Genomic DNA, 19,562 nt, shown 5'->3' with positions numbered 1-19,562 from the left:
GTTCATTGTTAATTCTTAATGTTCATTCATAATACAGTAGGTAATGTTAATATCTAACTTGTTAAAAATGTATTCGTGTATGTAGATATTAACATTAAACAACATTAATAAACAGTGTAAAAAATTTCATTGGCCGTTAATGTAATGTAAATTAATGTAATACATTATGCTAACAAACTGAACCCTATTGTAAAGTGTTAGCTTTAAAAATTAAATTCTTATCTCATGAGCAATGCCTCTACAGAAAAAGGTAATGGCCGTGTTACAGCTTTTTTGATGGGGTCTTTATTTGCACCCTCCGTACAGTCCATGTGAACAGAGGCCTCGTGTCCCAATGACCTGCAGCGTTTGTGGGGCGATTTAGCTTGTACCAGCACGTCTGCCATATTCGGTGAGGGAGGAATGCCTTGCTTTGACATGGTGTCGACAACTAAACATTTTGGTTTGACAGACATATCAGAAAACCCGCTGTCCGGTATGTTTTTAACCATGTTGACGCCTGGGCTTGCGCAGTAACAGTGCGGTGGAGGTCGAATCGCATTGAAAATGTTCCAGTTCTCACACACTCTTAGAGAGACGCTGTCTGTCAGTGTGTTTGGGCCACAGTCTAGAGTCTTGGATTTAAGCGAGTGTTGATGGTGAGGGAGATCACAGTCGCTTTTGGACACAGGCATGTACGTGGGCATGATTGGGTCTGACAGTGGGAAAAAATACGGAGAGGGAGCGGACGGCACCACAGCCTGGAGGATGAGTGCAGGCAACTCTTCCATCTCTCTTTGCCTCAGCTCTCTTTCCAGCATCACAGTCTCCAGCTCTTTATCTGCAAACGCTCTCCTCTTCCTCATACGAATACTGACTGGGGGTTGGTGGAGTCTCTTTGGCCAGTCCTCTAACACAGGCGGCTTGTAGCCTACAGCATGATGAAGGAGTATAAAAATTTTAAAAGATTTTTCTTGTTCATAATCAAGTCACATTTAAATGTAAAAATATTCAAATAGTCTATTAGAATAAACAGTTTCAGGAACTGTAAATGAAGATACTTTGAATTCAAGTAGTCAAGACTACAGACTACTTTAATCTAGAATAGATTATATCATCGTTCAAAATTTTGGGTCAATAAGATTTATGTTTTTTCAAGAAATCTCTTATGCTCACTAAGGCTGCATTTATTTGTTCAAAAATACAGTAAAACAGTAATGCAGTGAAATATTACTACAATTTAAAATATATGTTAATGTAATGTATTCCTATGATGGCAAAGCTGATCTAATATTTTTTAAATCTTCAGTGTTACATGATCCTTCAGAAATCATTCTAATATGCTGATTTGGTCAAGAAACATTTATTATTATTAATGTTGAAAACAGATTGCTTAATATTTCTCTGGAAATGGTAATAACTTATTTAGGATTCTTTAATGAATAGAAATTTCAGAAAAACTGAATTTATTTGAAATATAAATCTTTTGTCAAATTACAAATGCCTTTCCCCCCCCCGCAGTTTTTCTTAAAAAAGAACAGCAAAGCTTTGGATGTCAACAACAGATGGAAAGCATTCAAAGTGCTTTGCCATCTCTTTCAAAAATTGACAAGCCTAAATATTTTGCAGTTCTAACTATGTATGATTACATGGTCAGCTACATTTTTTATTTCCATCTGTCAATGGTTTTTCCTTCCGACCATGATCGTATCAAAACAGACACGTGGATCATTTTTAGGTCATGACCCACATTAAAATGCATTTCTGTAAAGGTGTACAAATCATTTTCACCTAATTTCATAACAATTAAAAAATAAATTTCTTAGACTCCATGTGGAACTCATAAAAGTATAACCGTTTTAAATATTCTACTGGAACAAAAACAAATTAAGCGTATTCAAATTTATGATAACAATTAAATCAGTTTGACCTTAATGTTGACACAGCGAGAAACACATCAGGGAAAATCAAACTCCAAAGCAGTCATATGAGCCAATTCTTTTGTAATTCCTCTATCCATTTGCATAATTTTAATTACCTTACATAAACATAAACAGATTTATTCCCAACAGAGGGTTCTGTGGCATAAAGGGTGAACTAATCCAGTTTCTCCCGATGTCGCCTTTCAGGGTGCAATTGTGTTAATGAGATGTGCGCTAATTAAGGCTTACCCTCTAGAATACTCTTTGCCAGGAGACTAGGTGCCCTCGTGTAGCGCTGGTAAGCTGCATGTCTGAGAACAGAGGTGTTTTTTTGACCTTTTTTACCCTGTCAAAGAGAACGCACAACTCAGCATAAATTTATGGGATGGATAAAAGATACTTACGCTACAAAAGACACCAGTGGATGTCTTGTTTGTCATAAAGGGTGTCCTTTTTCTTAACAATATCTAGTGAATGCCTAACTCAGCTTTGAATGCCTAACTAGGCTACTTAAAATTCACTCAATTTATTTTGTTTGCTCTCAGGAATTTTATGATGAAGATGTTTATCATTGTCAGAAATAATAGCAACACATTAATTATGACAATAGACTGTAATGCTTTTTTTTTTGCTTATAGAAATATACAATCAAGAATCAAGTGGATGTACCATTGTAGTGTATTGTACTTTTTAAGACACATGAATATTTAGCAATTAGTAGTGTTTATATAAATATATAACCATCTGATACATTACTGTACCATACTACTGTCACGGTACTTCTTTTAATGGTAGTTAATTATGTAACAGTCATGTTGTTTGCAGTAACATGATTTTGCTGGAATATATAAACGTAAACATGTTTATAATCTGATTTCATTAATAATTGTGGCATTAAACTGCAAATTTTACATTTAAATGACATGTACCAATATAATTCTAACATATATATATATATATATATATATATATATATATACAAAAAAAAATCAAATACTGTACTGTACAGTATATCATTTGCAGTTCAAGTCTGCAACAAGAAAGTAACTACACACGTGCTCAAAACCTTCAACAAAACTGTGTCACTTTGTTTGCAAACAACACCCTTTTTAGTGCCACCGGAGCACACAGAAAGCTTAGTCAACCAACCTCTGTGACCTGCTGTCTCCGGAGGGCGACTTGCGCTGCCATCACTCTCTGTCTCTCTACGACCAGCAGACAGTTCGCGCACTGACAGTCACGCCAGCGACAGAGGCGCTTGTGGCCCTTGAGGCGCGACACGACGCCGTGATTCCTGCAGCGAGCGCACTTCGGGCTCCGGCTGAGCCTGCGAGGCGCTGGAGCTTCCTCCGTCCTCATCACCTCCCGGTCGTCAGTGTCTTCAGCCAATTCTGCTTTGCGGGTATCTAGGTAGGTCACATCTACCTGTGAGTCTCTATCCGCTTTAGTGGACATTTATAAGCAGTTCTCGTGAACCGACGCTGCTCATCATATGCAAACCTGATATGTTCCACTACGCAAGCAAAGAAAAGCTTAGTGGAAACTACAGGCAAGAGTTTTGAAATTATAAGTCATTCAGCTGTGCTAGTGAATCTGGCTGTTTCCTGGAAGACGCCTCTCACCTGGCTTGCCAGTGGATATGCAGCTAGTGTCGAAATGAAGCTGCGATTGACCTCATAGTTACTAAGTTTCAGCGCACCTTACCCGCTTCTCAATATTTAACTTTCCTCGTTGTGAGTTATTGACAACGTCACGCGGTTAATGATGATGCAACGCAAACTCCTCCTGTCTCCCTCTCTTTACATAGAGTTACATTTAACCAAAGCAGAGAGCACACTAAATATTTAGTTAACTATTAAATTATTGTTAAACTATTGTTCAGAGAACATTGTGAATGATATTGTTGCTGCATTATTGAATGTGAATATTCAGCGGTTAAAAATACAGGACCAAAATGCTAGAATATAATTAGTTATTTTAAACAATTGAATAAGATTTAATAATATTTTATTGGTCATTTAACGTTGGTGTCATGGTTAATGGTAATTTCCACACAGCAAAAGCACATATTATTTACTGAATTAAATAGCATTTAGTCCCACTCTACAATTGAGTGTTTTTGTCCTCCCTCGAGCAATGCTTTTGAAAATCCACTAAAATGCACTGCAATCAAATGTAGGACACTTAACATTTACTCAGCCTAGAATATTAATGCTCTAATGTGCAGCAGACTGCAATAACCCACAAATCCTTTAACCAGTGTTACACCAATCCAAATTATTCTCTCTTCAATATTTAATCAATACACTGAAGCAATATTTTACTCTTCTCTTATAGTCAACCAGAGTTACCTGTTCTCTAACACCTAGTTTATGGTTTTGAGATGATAAGGCACATTATGTGCACTCATCTCATCACTTTGTGGTTTTGCTGCTCTGAGGGGACAGTGATATTGACCTCTGTGACGCCCCCATGTGGACGATCTTTGTATTATCAGGACCTGCTGGGCATTTAATATTGTTACCTTGGGTTCCCCCCTCTGCCATATACAAGTAATCACACTCTGAATAAAATATATATTGTCTTTTGCGTATTGTTAGTATTCACATTACTGAAATTAATGAAATATTTTGTAAATGGCTCAGTTGTATGCATGTGTATCTAATTTTTATTTAGGTCTTATTATGATATCGATATGGTAATTCTGATCTTCAGTCATTCATAATGACATACAGCAACTGAAAAAAACACCCACACACTTTAAAAGCTATTATTAGTATTAATATGCCCTAGCTCACATTCTGCATAATACTACACCTATATAGTAGACAAGACATCCCTATAGGCCTCTAAACCTGTCAACAATATTAAGATGTTACAGTTTTCTGCTTCATTGACAGCTTAGAGCAAATTAATTGAAGCTTTTATGTCATGATTAAAACCGATGTGTCAGATCATAGTGGCAAGATGATGCCTTATTCTGTTTAAAGATTACATTAATATTTTATAATTGTATAATATGCACGTTACTTTGTTGCATATGCATTTTGACTGGTGTGTGCACCAGCACCTTGGGATTTTCAGATGTTCTTTAAAAAAAATTCTCTAGATATTATCTTTCTAAACTGCCAGTTCAATTGTCATCTCTTGAATTAAATTATGTGCAACATCATTCTAAAATGTAATCATCTTCACAGAAACACCTGCATCTTGTTTGGTCTTTGCTAACACGCACTGAAAATAAAAATGTAGGCCACTAAAAAGGAAAACATTCATTTTAATTTGATTAAAGTTTAAAGTTACAAACATATTAATAAAGAATATGTTTATTACAAACACACAGCTTTTTGCCTCACAAGATATTAATTGATGGTCTAGTATCGTGTTGATTATTGTGATGTTTATCAGCTGTTTGAACGCTCATTCTGACGGCACCCATTCACTGCAGAGGATCCATTGGTGAACAAGTGATGTAATGATACATTTCTCTAAATCTGTTCTAATGAAGAAACAAACTCATCTACATCTTGGATTTCCTGAGGGTGAGTAGAGTTTAAGAAAATGTTCATTTTTGGGTGAACTATTCCTTTAATATGAGAAACATTGTTTATAGAAAAATGTAGTCCAAGTCCAAACTGGGCCTATATGACTAGGAGGCCACCAGATGGGACCAGATCTTAGTTAGTCATCCCTCCAGTTGGTCAAACCCAACAGCATCAAAATAAAGAGGCTGCATACTGATCTGTCTGGCATGGGTACATGTGAAGCCTTTTTCACATATGCCAATGTATGTGGAGAGGCTAGAGGGGCAAATCTGGAGCCTGTGAAGAACTTGGAAACGTGTGTTTGGTGGCAAGGCTCATGGGTTCTCCACGTCGCCTGTCGCCTGATGAAATGTTTAATGACCTGAAGAGAATCCTTAACCCCCGGAGTCACTCGCCACAGTCAATTTGAGTTGATATGCACTGCTGTTGTTTTATCCACTAATTTTTACATTTCTTTTCTTCTTTCACTCTGTATTTCAGCTCAGTTCAACATCCACAGGGCTTAAGCTTTATGCTAAGATGTCATGACAGGAGGAGTTGGTGGGAAAAGGTCTTCAAGGGTTTAAAACTTTCTAGGGGTCAATGTTCGGTTGTGTTTTTCCTTTAGCAGAAATAAAAAATGATTGTAATTTAAAAAAAGAAAGACTGTAAAAATGCTGCTGTCAAAACCTGTTCATTGTAATTTCACTTACTCTATATGGTTAAAATCTGTAATAGACCTATTGAGATGTTACATGTGATTTTACAGTTAAATATTGTTAAATGTACAATTTTAGGATGTGAAAAGAACAAGTCATCTTGTAAATTACAGAAAAAAAATGAATAAATAAAGAATTCTCACATGATGGTCTTTCATTGAAATAACTATTTCTAACAATTTTTTTCTTATCAGTTATTTACAGGTGCATCTCAATAAATTAGAATGTTGTGGAAAAGTTCATTTATTTCAGTAATTCAACTCAAATTGTGAAACTCGGGTATTAAATAAATCCAATGCACACAGACTGAAGTAGTTTAAGTCTTTGGTTCTTTTAATTGTGATGATTTTGGCTCACATTTAACAAAATCCCACCAATTCACTATCTCAACAAATTAGAATACTTCATAAGACCAATAAAAAAACATTTTTAGGGAATTGTTGGCCTTCTGGAAAGTATGTTCATTTACTGTACATGTACTCAATACTTGGTAGGGGCTCCTTTTGCTTGAATTACTGCCTCAATTCGGAGTGGCATGGAGGTGATCAATTTGTGGCACTGCTGAAGTGGTATGGAAGTATAATATATATATATATATATATATATATATATATATATATATATATATATATATATATATATATATATATATATATATATGTAGCAACGTTTGTAGGTCGGGAAGAAGGAGGCGGGAACCGGCGAACATTCAAAGAAACTTTAATAAAATAAACAAACACAAAATAGCGCGATAGCCCCTCGCGGACGACTGTCGCGCACAAACGAAACCAAAACACAAAATAAACTCCAGGCCTGGTCCTCTCTCGTCTTTCACTGTCGTCACTCCTTTTTTATCCTTCCGGAGCTCTTTTATCTCCGCCCCTCTCGTCACAATATATATATATATTATAATAATAAAAAACTAATAAAGAGAAAAATAATGAAAATAATAATAAAATGTTGCTACTGTATTTTTATTTTTTTAAGTAAAGTTCTGGCAACCACAGCTGAAATTTCTACAGTAAATATAAGATGCCACAGCATGCATCATATTTTAAAACAAGACCAATTATAAATGATCAAAATGTCTAAAACTGTGTTGTGGTACACTTTCTGATAGTTTATAATTAGTCTTGTTTTAAAATATGATGCTGCGGTATTGTGTGAAGAGCTAAAGTTCCTTACTACATTATACAGAGAAAAAGGAAAATATTAAATACAAAATGTAAGTGTCACACTTTAGGTGTCTCACTTTACCTGTATTCATTCTATTTCCCTATGCTGCAGCCTTTCTAAAAGAACAGGCATAACATCACATTATTTCTGCATATAATATCAGCATATTTTGTTATTACACTTTGCCGGTTAAGTACTGTATGTGCTCACCACATGTAACCCACACAAATGGAGGCAACTCCATGTAATTATAGCTCTTCCAGCTGAGTTTGTCATCTCACAAGAGACATTTCACCGTCTCTCTGCAACCATTGTCAATGTATAAGATCTGAAAACAAAGAGGATGAGCATATGGGAATGGCTTCTTCATGTGTCAGAATGCATATGAATTTCTGCCAGTTTCAGCACAGGTTAATGAGATCTGCTAAATGTAAAAAGCGAAATGCAAATGCAGAGGTGTCCTCGACTGCCTTCTGTCTTTGTGATCTGTTGGTCTGTCTTTTCTTGTCACACTCTCACTTCTGTCTGTGTTTGTAACATACTTCTCCTCTCTTCTTCTTTTGTGCTCCATTTCTTTCTAGGGAACAGCCAATTAATTATTTTTTTTATTTTTTTTGAAGATGACAAATTCATCTTAAATTGTACCCGTTCTCTCCAGACTTTGCATTACAACAGCAACCTCAAAACACAGGTTCTCAGTACTTGAGTTCTCTTTTACGTCGTTATACAAGCTGAGCATGTGGCAGCGACTGTCTGAGAATTAAACAAAGACAGAGCGTTAAAGCCTGAAACTCCTCCCCTGTTTTCACAGCCAGTCTGACAGCAAGGAATATGTGAGTGTTTTGCATTGCAAAACATATCATTATTACCAACCTTGATTATTCTAAAGAATCAGCACTGGGGAGCAATATTGAACCGCTTTAATATAGCTTTTTCATACCAGACAAACGAAACAACAACAAGAAAAGTCAATTTAATTAACACTGTACGTATTAAAATCTCAAATTAAATATTAAAGGGAGTGATTTTAGCAACATATTTGTTGTGGTCTTAGCCAGCTTTCTTGAAATAATTTTTGAAGCTGTTTAAAGACAGACAGGGCAGAAAATGTGCAAATTAATTACTATTTATGCATTTTATCAAGATACAAACTAGACATAAACACAGGGGACCGGTTGCTAGATAGAACAATTATGATAATTGATAGTGTCTCTCTCTCTTTCATGTTATTTTCCTCATGTTTTCTCTGAAAATTGTCATTATTTACCCAAACTCATAGCACTGGGGAGCAATATTGAACCGCTTTAATATAGCTTTTTCATACCAGACAAACGAAACAACAACAAGAAAAGTCAATTTAATTAACACTGTACGTATTAAAATCTCAAATTAAATATTAAAGGGAGTGATTTTAGCAACATATTTGTTGTGGTCTTAGCCAGCTTTCTTGAAATAATTTTTGAAGCTGTTTAAAGACAGACAGGGCAGAAAATGTGCAAATTAATTACTATTTATGCATTTTATCAAGATACAAACTAGACATAAACACAGGGGACCGGTTGCTAGATAGAACAATTATGATAATTGATAGTGTCTCTCTCTTTCATGTTATTTTCCTCATGTTTTCTCTGAAAATTGTCATTATTTACCCAAACTCATGTCCAAATATGTATGATTTATCTTTCTTCCATGGAACACAAAATGAGATATAATGAACTGTACAGGACTGAGACTGAGGCAGAAGCATTACAGTTGTTAATACAACTTATGCTGCATTTCAAATCTTCTGAAGCCATACAATAGCTTTGTGTAAAAAAAAGAGACCAAAACATCAGTCATTATTCAGTGATAGTTCATAGCATGTTAATCAGAGAGAGTTCAACAGAGTTCATAAGCAGTAGCGTTTTCAGTTTTGTGAATGAATAATTCTTTTGAATCGGATCTTTCATCGTGAATCGGTTCACAATACACATCTTAGATTTATTCAGGAACTGTGGCGCTGCATTTTGGACATCCATGTAATGGTGTGATGGATGTAGAAACTTAATTTTCTGTAAAGCTGCTTTGCAACGATTTGTATCGTGAAAAGTGATATACAAATAAACTTTAATTTAATTTAATGAACGAATGAATATTTGTACCAGTTGTATCGCCAAAAAAAAAAAAAAAAAAAATCAGTACATCAACCTCGGCATGATTCTCAGTTGGAAATGAATGACTTCCGGTAGTCGTCGTTTGTCGCTGCCTTAAGAAATGACTTAAATTTGGTTCTGTTTCTCAACTCTATCTATCGTATGAGATCGGAAGACTTGGAATTTAATTCAATGCATCTTATGTACCACTTTTATGCATGTTTTATGAAGCTTGAAATTCCCCTTGATGAATATCATGAAATGCCAGTGGTTTCCAACCGCTTGTGTTGTTGTACAGAAGACTTTATACGAGTCATACGAGTTCGAAATTACATGAGGGTGAGTACATGATGAAAGTTTCTTATAAGTTAATTATTATTATGTCGCTCAATATTTTCAGCCAGAAAATAGCATGTTTACTGGAGATGAACATACAGTATCACTGAGTACAGCTGACAGCTGTGCAGAAACAAGGGAGAACACTCTCTGTTGGTACATTATAAATGCTCTCACACTTCTGTATTTTTCCCATTAAAGCTACTCATGAATCAAATTAACTTCTCCCCCACACACTTCCACATGCTGTTGTTGGTCCTCTGTAAAACTCAGTGCACTGCATTATACAATGAAGAAGCAGTTCTGTTTTACAAATGGAGTATACCCTACTGCAAAAGAAGTGTGCTTAATTGTATTGAAAATGCACTTGTAGTGTACTCAAGTCTTAAAAGTATTCAAAAAACCTTGACTTGCAAATAATATAATATAAAATTATAAAATAAAAGGCTACGTAAAGGGCAGAAAAAAAAAATCTGTCATCATTTACTCATCATTACCAAACTGCTGCTGGTCCCCATTGATTTCCACAGTATGAATGAATGAATGAATGAATGAATGAATGAATGAATGAAGTCAATGGGGGCCAGCAACTGTTTGGTTACCAACATTCTTCATTATATCTTCTTTCGTGTTCAGCAGAATAAAGAAATTCATACAGGTTTGGAACAACTTGAGGGCGAGTAAATGATGACAGAATTGCTGGACTATCCCTTTAAGTGGCTTTGAAGAGAGTACGCTTTCATGACCGTTTCTTAACACCACTTTCTTAATACCACTTTTAAAAAGTGCACTATGTAATAATGTCAAAAGAAAATATTTTTCTTTAAAAAATAAATTTTTAATAATTATGTTTTAATAATCTTTTGTCATGCTTACAGCACATATAATTTTTAACACAATTACACAAGTATATTATTTGATATGACATTTAAAATGAATATATTTTATACTAAATTGCAACTTAAACATTACAAATAGGCAATGAAGTATATTTTAGTTTACTATAAATATTTGGCAGTATGCTTTATCGGTTGCACTTTATTTGACAGTACATGCACTTACATTACAGTGTACTTACAGTGTATCTACCTAAGAAAGTACCGGTAATATAAGGTAACTACATGGGGTAGGGTTAGGTTTAGGAGTAGGTTCAGGATTATTACCTAATTACCTAGTTATTGTAATTACTACAATAAGTACATAGTATGTACATGAGGAACAGGACTGTAAAATAAAGTGCTACCGCTTTAACCATATTTCAAAAACACCAGAAACTTATTATGAAATTGCATATAAAGATGTACTTCGTAGGTCAAAAAACACTCTTAAGATCAACTAATTGCTTTTAATATAAATATAAATTTTAAACTATAATGCATTTTCATTGTATATTATATTCATATATTTATATTATATTCATTGGTGGCAATTTTCTGAAAACATTGCATTCAATTCACACTTAAATTATATTCTTTTGAAGTGTTATTTCCATAATACACACTATTTTTAAAGTATGCACTTCTTTTCCACAAGAGTATTTCTTTATTTTACAACCAGTTTCACCCTCTGTGAGTAATTCATACAACTGAGTCACAGTTCTTCATATTCTCCACATGTGCACCTTGAAAGAAAGCGCAGTGCATGGGTGGAAGTCAATAGAAGTGCTTGTGCCAGCTGCTGTAATTAGCATCAGTCCCGTCGCACCACGCCAACCCAGCCCACCTGTTTATGAATGCTCATGTTTTCCTGTTAACTAGGTAAATTAAAGATAAGCAAGATAGGTTTGAACCAACTGTGAATGAAGATTGATAGATGCCCCCTTAATAAGATTCCAGACAGGTCCAGAGTAGATTAGCAAAAAGCAAAAGGTCAAATATTTTATATAAATGAATGAGGTCCATCTTTGAGACAGGAGCATTCACTCTGCTGGCTGAGAGAATGAAGTTAAATCTTTATAAGCAGAAATAGTGACAGATTTTTTAAAGACCTCCAACATTCCAACATTTTTCAGACTTTTCAGTGTTCTCTATATATTTTAATATCAAGATCAAAGTCTTCCAAAATGCAGAAGAGCTTGTTTTGACACTGAGTAAAAGTAATTTCTCCATCTGAATAAAGCAGGGAGCTGCTGTTAGCTTTTGAATTTTTTGACTTTGACTCGTCTGTCTAGTTCCCTTTTCCCAGTTGTATATCTATGTGTTTTATGTGCCCATCAGGCTTTTTGAGAATGTCAGCAGTTAACACTGGATAATCATTCCCTGTTTTTTGCTGAAGCTACAAAGACTCTTCTTTGATGGGAGACTGCGCCTGTGTCTTCACAGTGCCTGGTGTCTGTATTTACTGTGGTGGTTAATTACAGTGTGGATCTCCATCACCATGACTAAAACTGCTGGGTTAGAGTACAAGAACAGATAAAATTAGGTTTAAAAAGTAATGATTTTTTAAAATAAATTACATATCTAGTGTTAACTTGTTAGAGTAGAGGTATAGTATATTATAACAGACTTGATCGCAGTTGTGATGTTTTTGGTTTTTGTCAGTGTCATCAACATGTGTGTGATGGCCTTTTTTATGTGTGTCTTTTATCCTCACCTTAGCTGTCAAACTTCATCTGCCTCTGCCTGGTCTGGCTCGCCTCCCTCTTTTTCTCTCAGTTTGTGTCTTTTCTCTAGTTGTCACTCTTACTTTGTGTCCTTGCTTAGATTTTTAATCACCATCTCATTTCTCTTCAGAACCATCCTAGTTTACCTCCTTCCCCTTCTGCGTTTTCAGATTAATGGTTCTTTTTTAATGTTTTTTTTTTCTCTGACCTTCCAGCTCCTTACAGACATTTGCTATCTTTCTATACCAGTACCGGTACCAGTACAAGTATAAACTAAAACATGTTTTAAATAGCCTATAAACCTTGACTAAATTTGGGAATGAATGGTGTAAGAAAAGTTAATTTGATTTAAAATTAAAAAATTGTACTCATCAAAGAATCCTGACAAAGTGCATCACGGTTTCTATAAAAATGTAAAGAGGCATGATTGTTTTTAACATTAATAATAATACTGTTTCTTGAGCAGCAATTCAGCATGGAATATGAGTCACAAGAATAAATTACATTTTAAATATACTGGAACTAAATCATTCGTCAATTTTAATTATATTTTACGACATTAGTTTATTTTTTGCGGTATTTTTGATCATATAAATGCAGCCTTGATGAGCATCAGAGACGTTTACCCCAAACGGTAGTGTATTTTGAGTACATAGATATGGATTTTTTTGAATAATTCATCTGATTATGTAGAATTGGTGATTTCTGTCACTGTGTGTTAGACAAACAATCTATTGATCTAATTCACTTTTATTAAATTATTGATGTAAGGAAGCAATTTAAATAGGCCATCTGTAGTGCATAATCCTCAGTACAACATGACCAGGTAGAGTCCAAGAGTTATTTCTTTCATAAATGAATTGAATACATCGTCCCTTTGGCCTAATTCTTTGACTGACATTGAATCCATCCAGAAACAAATTTATACATGGTCTTGAATGTGTGTAAGCCATCTACAATCTTGTTTTACAGAGAGGACAAGAAAATCCTTTCACGGTCACATGGGTTTCATCCTCAGAAGAGAGGCCTTTTCTGATATCCAAAGAGTGAATACATCTGTAATTTTCTTTCATCATGAAGATGAAATGATATTATATTTATTTTTTGATCAAGGATATTTTTCTTTGACTAAGTGCAGATTTGCTTTCAGAAATGTATAATAAATTGTTCACAGGATTCAGAGTTTTTGAAGTACTCGTCAAAAGTTGTGTTTTAGGAGTGCCACTGATCTCGTGAGCTTGAGGGAATAAGTTAAACCATTTTTTCATCATTGCTTTCAAAAATACAAAAAACAATAGCAATCTTAAAGGGGTGGTTCACTGTTTTTTTTCTAGGCTTGATTGTGTTTATGGGGTGCAGTCTAACATGTGTTAATGCTTCGTTAAAAAAAACGCATTATTTTCCACATAATTTACCTATATTCCTCACCGCTCTGTCCCTTCTCTGAGAAACGTGCTGATCATTTCCTGCTTTTATGAAGCCCCGCCCTCAGAAATAGGCGATGGGCTCTGATTGATTAGCTAGTCCATTGTGTTGTGATTGGCTAAACCGCCTCTAGTGCACGTCTAATCGTCCCGCCCCTCACCTCAGCGGCATGTGCTCCGGCTGTATTGTAAACAACAGCGTCGTTAATATCGCTAATCAGTTTGAGCCCGATTGAAAAGCAGAGGATATTATTGAAGAGGATCGTGCAGAACCTGTGCAAGCACTGCTTTTAATGGTAGACCTATGTTTTTTGTTTGTTGTTGTCTCATACTTTTAGATATGCTGTTATTTGTAAATGCTACTGCTTATGTTAGCTTTTAATATGCGGTTTTATCCTGATTAAAGCTTTAATACAGTACGGTAACTGCACGCACATCCATGTTTAACGCTTCTCATAGCTATGTGAAAATAAGTATATAATTGGAACAGTTCATTGTTGGACCTGAGCTGAATGAGAGAGAGAGAGAAAGAGAGAGAGAGAGATGCAGAGCGTGTGCAGAGCAGGGAGACGCGAGGAACAGTATTGAGAACCGCTGCTTTAGAACATTGATTTTGAAACTTGTGAATCCATTAGAATCGTTTAAAGTCAGAATCGCGATTCATATATGAATAGATTTTTATGTGCACCTCTAGTTTTCTCTTCCTCTTCTCTAAAGCAGCGCAGCATGGCCTCGCCCCATTTGCTGTCTTTTCCCAAGGGTGGGGTTTATCTAGGGTTTGTTAAGTCACGAACCCGGGAAGTAACTTGTTGTAGTCCCTACCAGCCGTTTTTGTAGGCATAAAACTGCCAGAATTTTAAAAGACGATATCTCCGTTTGCATTGAACTTTCAGCTTCGTAACTTTGCAGATATTATTTATGCTCAAACAGCAACATTACACACTAACTGATGTTAAAAAAGTGAAATCGCAATCAACCACCCCTTTAATGTTTCCCAGTTATGTGTTCATCTTCTATCTCAGACTTCCCAACTCTATTTAAATATTCTTGCTCTATTTAATATTTTCATGCCTTTTAAATGAAAGTATCTTTATTTCTAAAAGAGTAACTGTCTCTTCAACACGTTCTCACTCCCAACTGGTCACATATTGACGCTTGGTCAGGACCACTTGGCGTCACTTTTTGACACTCAAGGTACCCCTTTAGCATCATTTTTCGACATGCAGGGTCCTCCGTTGTTTTCAGTTGTTTGTCTTAATTTAATGTTTTGCACGCATTTGTAAGAAATATTAATAATTTTATATACTGAAAATGTATACTTTCATTGGAGCACCTAAACCCACCCCTACTCTAAACTTACCCACTTCTGAACAATTGAACACGTAACAGCAAAGACTATAGAATACATATCCGGTTACTATCGTAACCTCGGTTCCCTTAGAGCGGGAACAAGACATCACAGAGACATTTCTCTGTTATGGGAACTCCTTCCCTTCCAACCTTTCTGAAATCCTATTGGCTCACACCAGTCCAAATGACTGGCCAATTGTCGCGACATATGCAAATTGCATGCAAATACTGACAAGCTCAAGAGGCAGTATAAAATGCAGTGCACGCAACAATTACATCAGAATCTGATACTGAACGCCACTTAGCTGGTCGAGCAGCGAACACGGCAACCTCCGTGATGTCTCGTTCCCGCTCTCAGGAAACCGAGGTTATGACAGTAACTGGAGATGTTCCCTCTCGAGCTTTCATGAGACATCACGGAAACATTTCTCCGTTATGGGAGCGATATTCAATCCCGCCGTGAGAGAGGCTACGAGCAGCCGGTACAAGTCACATACTCAGCGAAGATAGAACACATACACACACAATTCCCATAACCAATAGCGACACTTGTAGGCGGGCTCGCAGCTGATAGGTGGAGATAAGCCAATGAGCCACTAAAACCCAGGTATACTAAATTTGCATATCTAGTCAGTAATAACGTAGGCTGCGCTGAGAACAGGGCAGAAGCAACAACAGTACTGGAAGGGCTGCACGGAGATAACTGTGTTTAAGTAGCATAACACATAACATGATAATGGTAGCATGAAGTGAATCAGACATGAATAACAGGAAGCTGCACTGAGTAGAGGGCAGATAACAACAACAATAGCATAGAGTGCTGTGCAGAGTAATACTGTGCAAGGCAGCATAGCACACACGAATAGAGGTTGCATAAACGTGAATCAGTCACTCACCGACAGCACTTGGGACGCTAAGGACTGAACGTCCAGCTTCTAAAACCTGGCGAAGGTATTCTGAGAAAACCAGCCGGCTGCAAAGCATATATCTTGAATTGACATACCTCTCGACCATGCCCAGGAGGAGGCGATAGCCCTTGTTGAGTGGGCCCTAATGTGCAAAGGGCATTCCAAACCTTGGCTCGTATAAGCAGCCGTGATAGCGTCCAAAATCCAGTGGGAAAGTCTCTGTTTTGACATGGCCCGGCCCTTCGCACAACCACCGTAGCACACGAAAAACTGGTCAGATTGCCGAAAGCTGGCCGTATGATCGATGTAAATCCTCAAAGCCCTGATGGGGCACACCGAAGACTGAGCGTCCGCACCACGCGAGGTCGATAACTCAGAAGACAGGGCAGACAGCAAAACAGTCTGCGCTCTGAAGGGGGTAGATAGCGATTTAGGCACGTAGCCCGGTCTCGGACAGAGAGTGACGCTGCAGTCACTGGGTCCGAAGTGAATACAGCCGCTGTCCACAGAAAATGCATGTAAATCCCCTATGCGCTTAGCCGAAGCGAGGGCAAGAAGAAGTGTAGTTTTGAGAGATAGCTCCTTCATATCAACGGATGCTAAAGGCTCAAATGGTGGCAGTGAAAGAGCTCTTAACACTACCTCTAGGTCCCAGGATGGAACTAAAGGCGGACACGGGGGATGCAATCTCCTCACTCCCTTAAGAAAACTCACCACCAGCGCGTGCCTACCGATCGTTTGCCCGCCCAGTGGGGAACGAAACGAGGCAATAGCGGCCACATAGACTTTCAGAGTTGATGGTAGACATCCACTATCCAGTCTGTACTCTTGAAAACGCAGAACATTCGACACGGAGCAAGCAGCCGGGTCGATATGAACATCATGGCACCATTTCACAAACACTCCCCATTTTAGAGCATACAAACGCCTCGTGGAGGGCACCCGCGCCTCCGAGAGCGTGTCGAAGCAGCTACACATGAAGGCTCCATAACTCCGGGTTCGGGTGCCACACCGAGCCACTCGCTTGAAACAGCAGATCCTTCCTGATGGGGATCGGCCAGGGCAGCACCACCAGCAGCTCCGCCAGGCCCGGGAACCAAGGCTGGTTTGGCCAGTTCGGGGCAATGAGTATCACCAAAGCATCCTCCTCCCTGATCTTGCATAAAAGCAGTGGAAATATCTTGATCAGAGGAAACGCATACAGCCTGGTTGCTGGCCAGTGCAATGTCAGAGCACCCCTTCCAGCGGGGAGTGAGACAGTGAGAAGACCAGCGGGCAGTGCGCATTCTCGCTCGTGGCGAACAGATCCAACTCCACTCTCCCATAGCGGGTCCAAATCATCCGAACTGACTTGGGGTGCAATCTCCACTCTCCTTGAGGAATCCCTTTCCTCGAAAGCATATCCGCCCCACGGTTCAGGAGACCGGGTATGTGCGCTGCTCTGATGGAGATAAAGTGATGGTCTGCCCATAGCAGGAGATTCACTGCCTGCTTGTACAGAGCCCTGGAGCATACGCCTCCTTGGTGATTTATGTACGAGACCACAGACGTGTTGTCGGTGTGAATCAGTACATGCCGCTGTTCCAGCTGTGGCCGAAAATCCTTTAAAGCTAAGAAAACTGCTTCCAGCTTCAAACGGTTTATATGCCACCGGCTCTGAGGTTCTGACCACAGTCCCGAAGCCAGCATGCCCTTGCACACTGCTCCCCATCCGCGAGTCGATGCTTCCGTCGTGACCACGACGCGCGACGTCACCAAGCCCAGGGGAACCCGTTGGCTGAAAAGATCTGGGTTACGCCACGGCCACAGAACTTCGATGCAGCCGTGGGAGACCACGATGAGCAAACGGCCCGAAGTCCACACCGTCCAAGGGACTCAAGATTTCAGCCATAACTGCAGCAGACGCATATGTAGTAAGCCCAGATGACATACCACTGAAGCAGACGCCATGAGTCCCAGCAGCCTCTGAAATACTTCAAGTGAACAGAGCTGCCCAGTCTGAAATGGCACAGGGAAGACAAAATGGCCGTCATGCGCTCCCGAGAGAGGCGGGCTCGCATCTCCACTGAGTCGAAGCACACCCCCAGATCTGTTATAGACTGACTCGGAGCAAGAATGCTCTTCTGCATGTTGACACATAGCCCTAGGGACTCGAGTGATGAAGCAGTGTGTCTATATGGCTTACTAGCGTGTCCTGGGACTGAGCTAAAATAAGCCAATCGTCCAGATAGTTGAGAACGCGCATCCCGCTCGCTCTGAGGGGGGAAAGTGCTGCATCCATGCACTTCGAAAAAGTACGTGAAGCCAAAGCCAGCCCAAACGGGAGAAGAGAGTATTGGTACGTTGTGCCCTCGAAAGCAAACCTCAGAAAGCATCTGTGATGCGGTGCTATCTGAATGTGAAAGTACGTGTCCTTTAAGTCCACGGACGCAAACCAGTCCCCGGGGCGAATTTGCGCCAGGATCTGTTTCAGTGTTATCATCTTGAACAGATGCTTGCAAAGCGCTTTGTCGATGGGCCTGAGATCTAGAATCGGGCAGAGTCCCCCGTCTCTTTTGAGTACCACGAAATAGTGGCTGTAAAACCTGCTCTCCAGCTCGCTCGGCGGGACTCGCTCTATCGCTCCTTTTTCGAGCAGACTGCATACCTCTTGTCTCAGAAACGGGGCATTTCGAGGCAATGTTAGAGACTGCACTATGCCATTGAAACGGGGTGGTCTGCGTCTGAATTGAAGGGTAAACCCATGCTCTATCACACCGAGTAGCCAATGCAAGATTCCAAGAATAACTTCCCACACGCTCAGGAACTGACATAGCGGCTTTAGCGGCTTGGTCGTTGAATGCGCCGGCGAGTGTTGCGGGTCTATAACCTGTGTGTGTGGTGGCTGCGCACTGCTCTGAGGTGGGGCGAGCAGCGCCGCATTGACTGAGTGAGGAGGAAAGAGCTCTTTTTGTGAGAATGTATGCATTTTTATTGAATGAACATCCAACACACAAATATTTGAACACATGAACTTGTGGAATTTGGGAGCCGGGCTGCTCGCGCACTCTCCTCCTCTCTTCAGACCGTCAGGACAACGGCTTAGCAGCCAGCGGTGGGCGAGAGTCACATCGTGGGCTCCTCTGCTGGCCTTCCTCCAGACATCCGGCTCCTAATTACGGATTTAATCGTAAGCTTAGTGAACAGTTTTGGAGAATTTGATGTTTCCCCATTCAAAGAGATAGGAGTTCCACTTGCATGCCAAAGAGGCGTTTCAAAGATGGGCGCTGAGTGACATGACTTGTCTTAAAGGGACTTTGGTAACAGGCAAATATAAGTGCAGTCACAGGTATTTATTGCAAAAACTGACCATAAACAAGCAGTTTAAAAGTATTACAAACAAGTCGTGTTACATTACAAGTCTTCAGAAGCCATGCAATGTCTTTATGCAAAGAAGAGAGTAAAACATAAGGTTTTAATCGCTGAAAATGATCCCGCTCCGTTAACGCGC

General features: G+C 38.8%; 1 protein-coding gene across 2 annotated transcripts; it reads right to left on the bottom strand.

The window, feature by feature from the left end:
* Positions 1-211: 211 nt before the first annotated feature.
* Positions 212-3,659, bottom strand: LOC107551024 (doublesex- and mab-3-related transcription factor 2-like). 2 transcript variants are annotated; one of them, XM_016232503.1, is made up of 4 exons: positions 3,524-3,659; positions 3,051-3,307; positions 2,151-2,247; positions 212-910 (listed from the first exon to the last, which is right to left on the bottom strand). In XM_016232503.1, exons 2-4 carry the CDS (start codon positions 3,258-3,260, stop codon positions 219-221), a joined length of 999 nt encoding a protein of 332 aa, XP_016087989.1. In that variant the 5' UTR covers positions 3,261-3,307; positions 3,524-3,659; the 3' UTR covers positions 212-218. The 2 variants fall into 2 exon arrangements, with proteins under 2 accessions (XP_016087989.1, XP_016087988.1); XM_016232502.1 differs by having other exon boundaries at positions 3,051-3,659.
* Positions 3,660-19,562: the final 15,903 nt, after the last annotated feature.

Source organism: Sinocyclocheilus grahami, unplaced genomic scaffold (assembly GCF_001515645.1).
Source record: "Sinocyclocheilus grahami isolate Dianchi unplaced genomic scaffold, SAMN03320097.WGS_v1.1 scaffold412.1, whole genome shotgun sequence".
Taxonomy (NCBI): Eukaryota; Metazoa; Chordata; class Actinopteri; order Cypriniformes; family Cyprinidae; genus Sinocyclocheilus; species Sinocyclocheilus grahami.
This window is presented reverse-complemented; position numbering and strand designations above follow the sequence as displayed.

Excerpts from the sequence above, each read along its gene's own strand:
- LOC107551024 (XM_016232502.1), bottom strand. The coding sequence starts at position 3,356 with ATGTCCACTAAAGCGGATAGAGACTCACAGGTAGATGTGACCTACCTA. Across the intron at positions 2,248-3,050 it reads GGAGACAGCAGGTCACAGAG|GGTAAAAAAGGTCAAAAAAA; the intron begins GTTGGTTGACTA and ends TCTCTTTGACAG. Across the intron at positions 911-2,150 it reads GGCAAAGAGTATTCTAGAGG|GCTACAAGCCGCCTGTGTTA; the intron begins GTAAGCCTTAAT and ends ATCATGCTGTAG.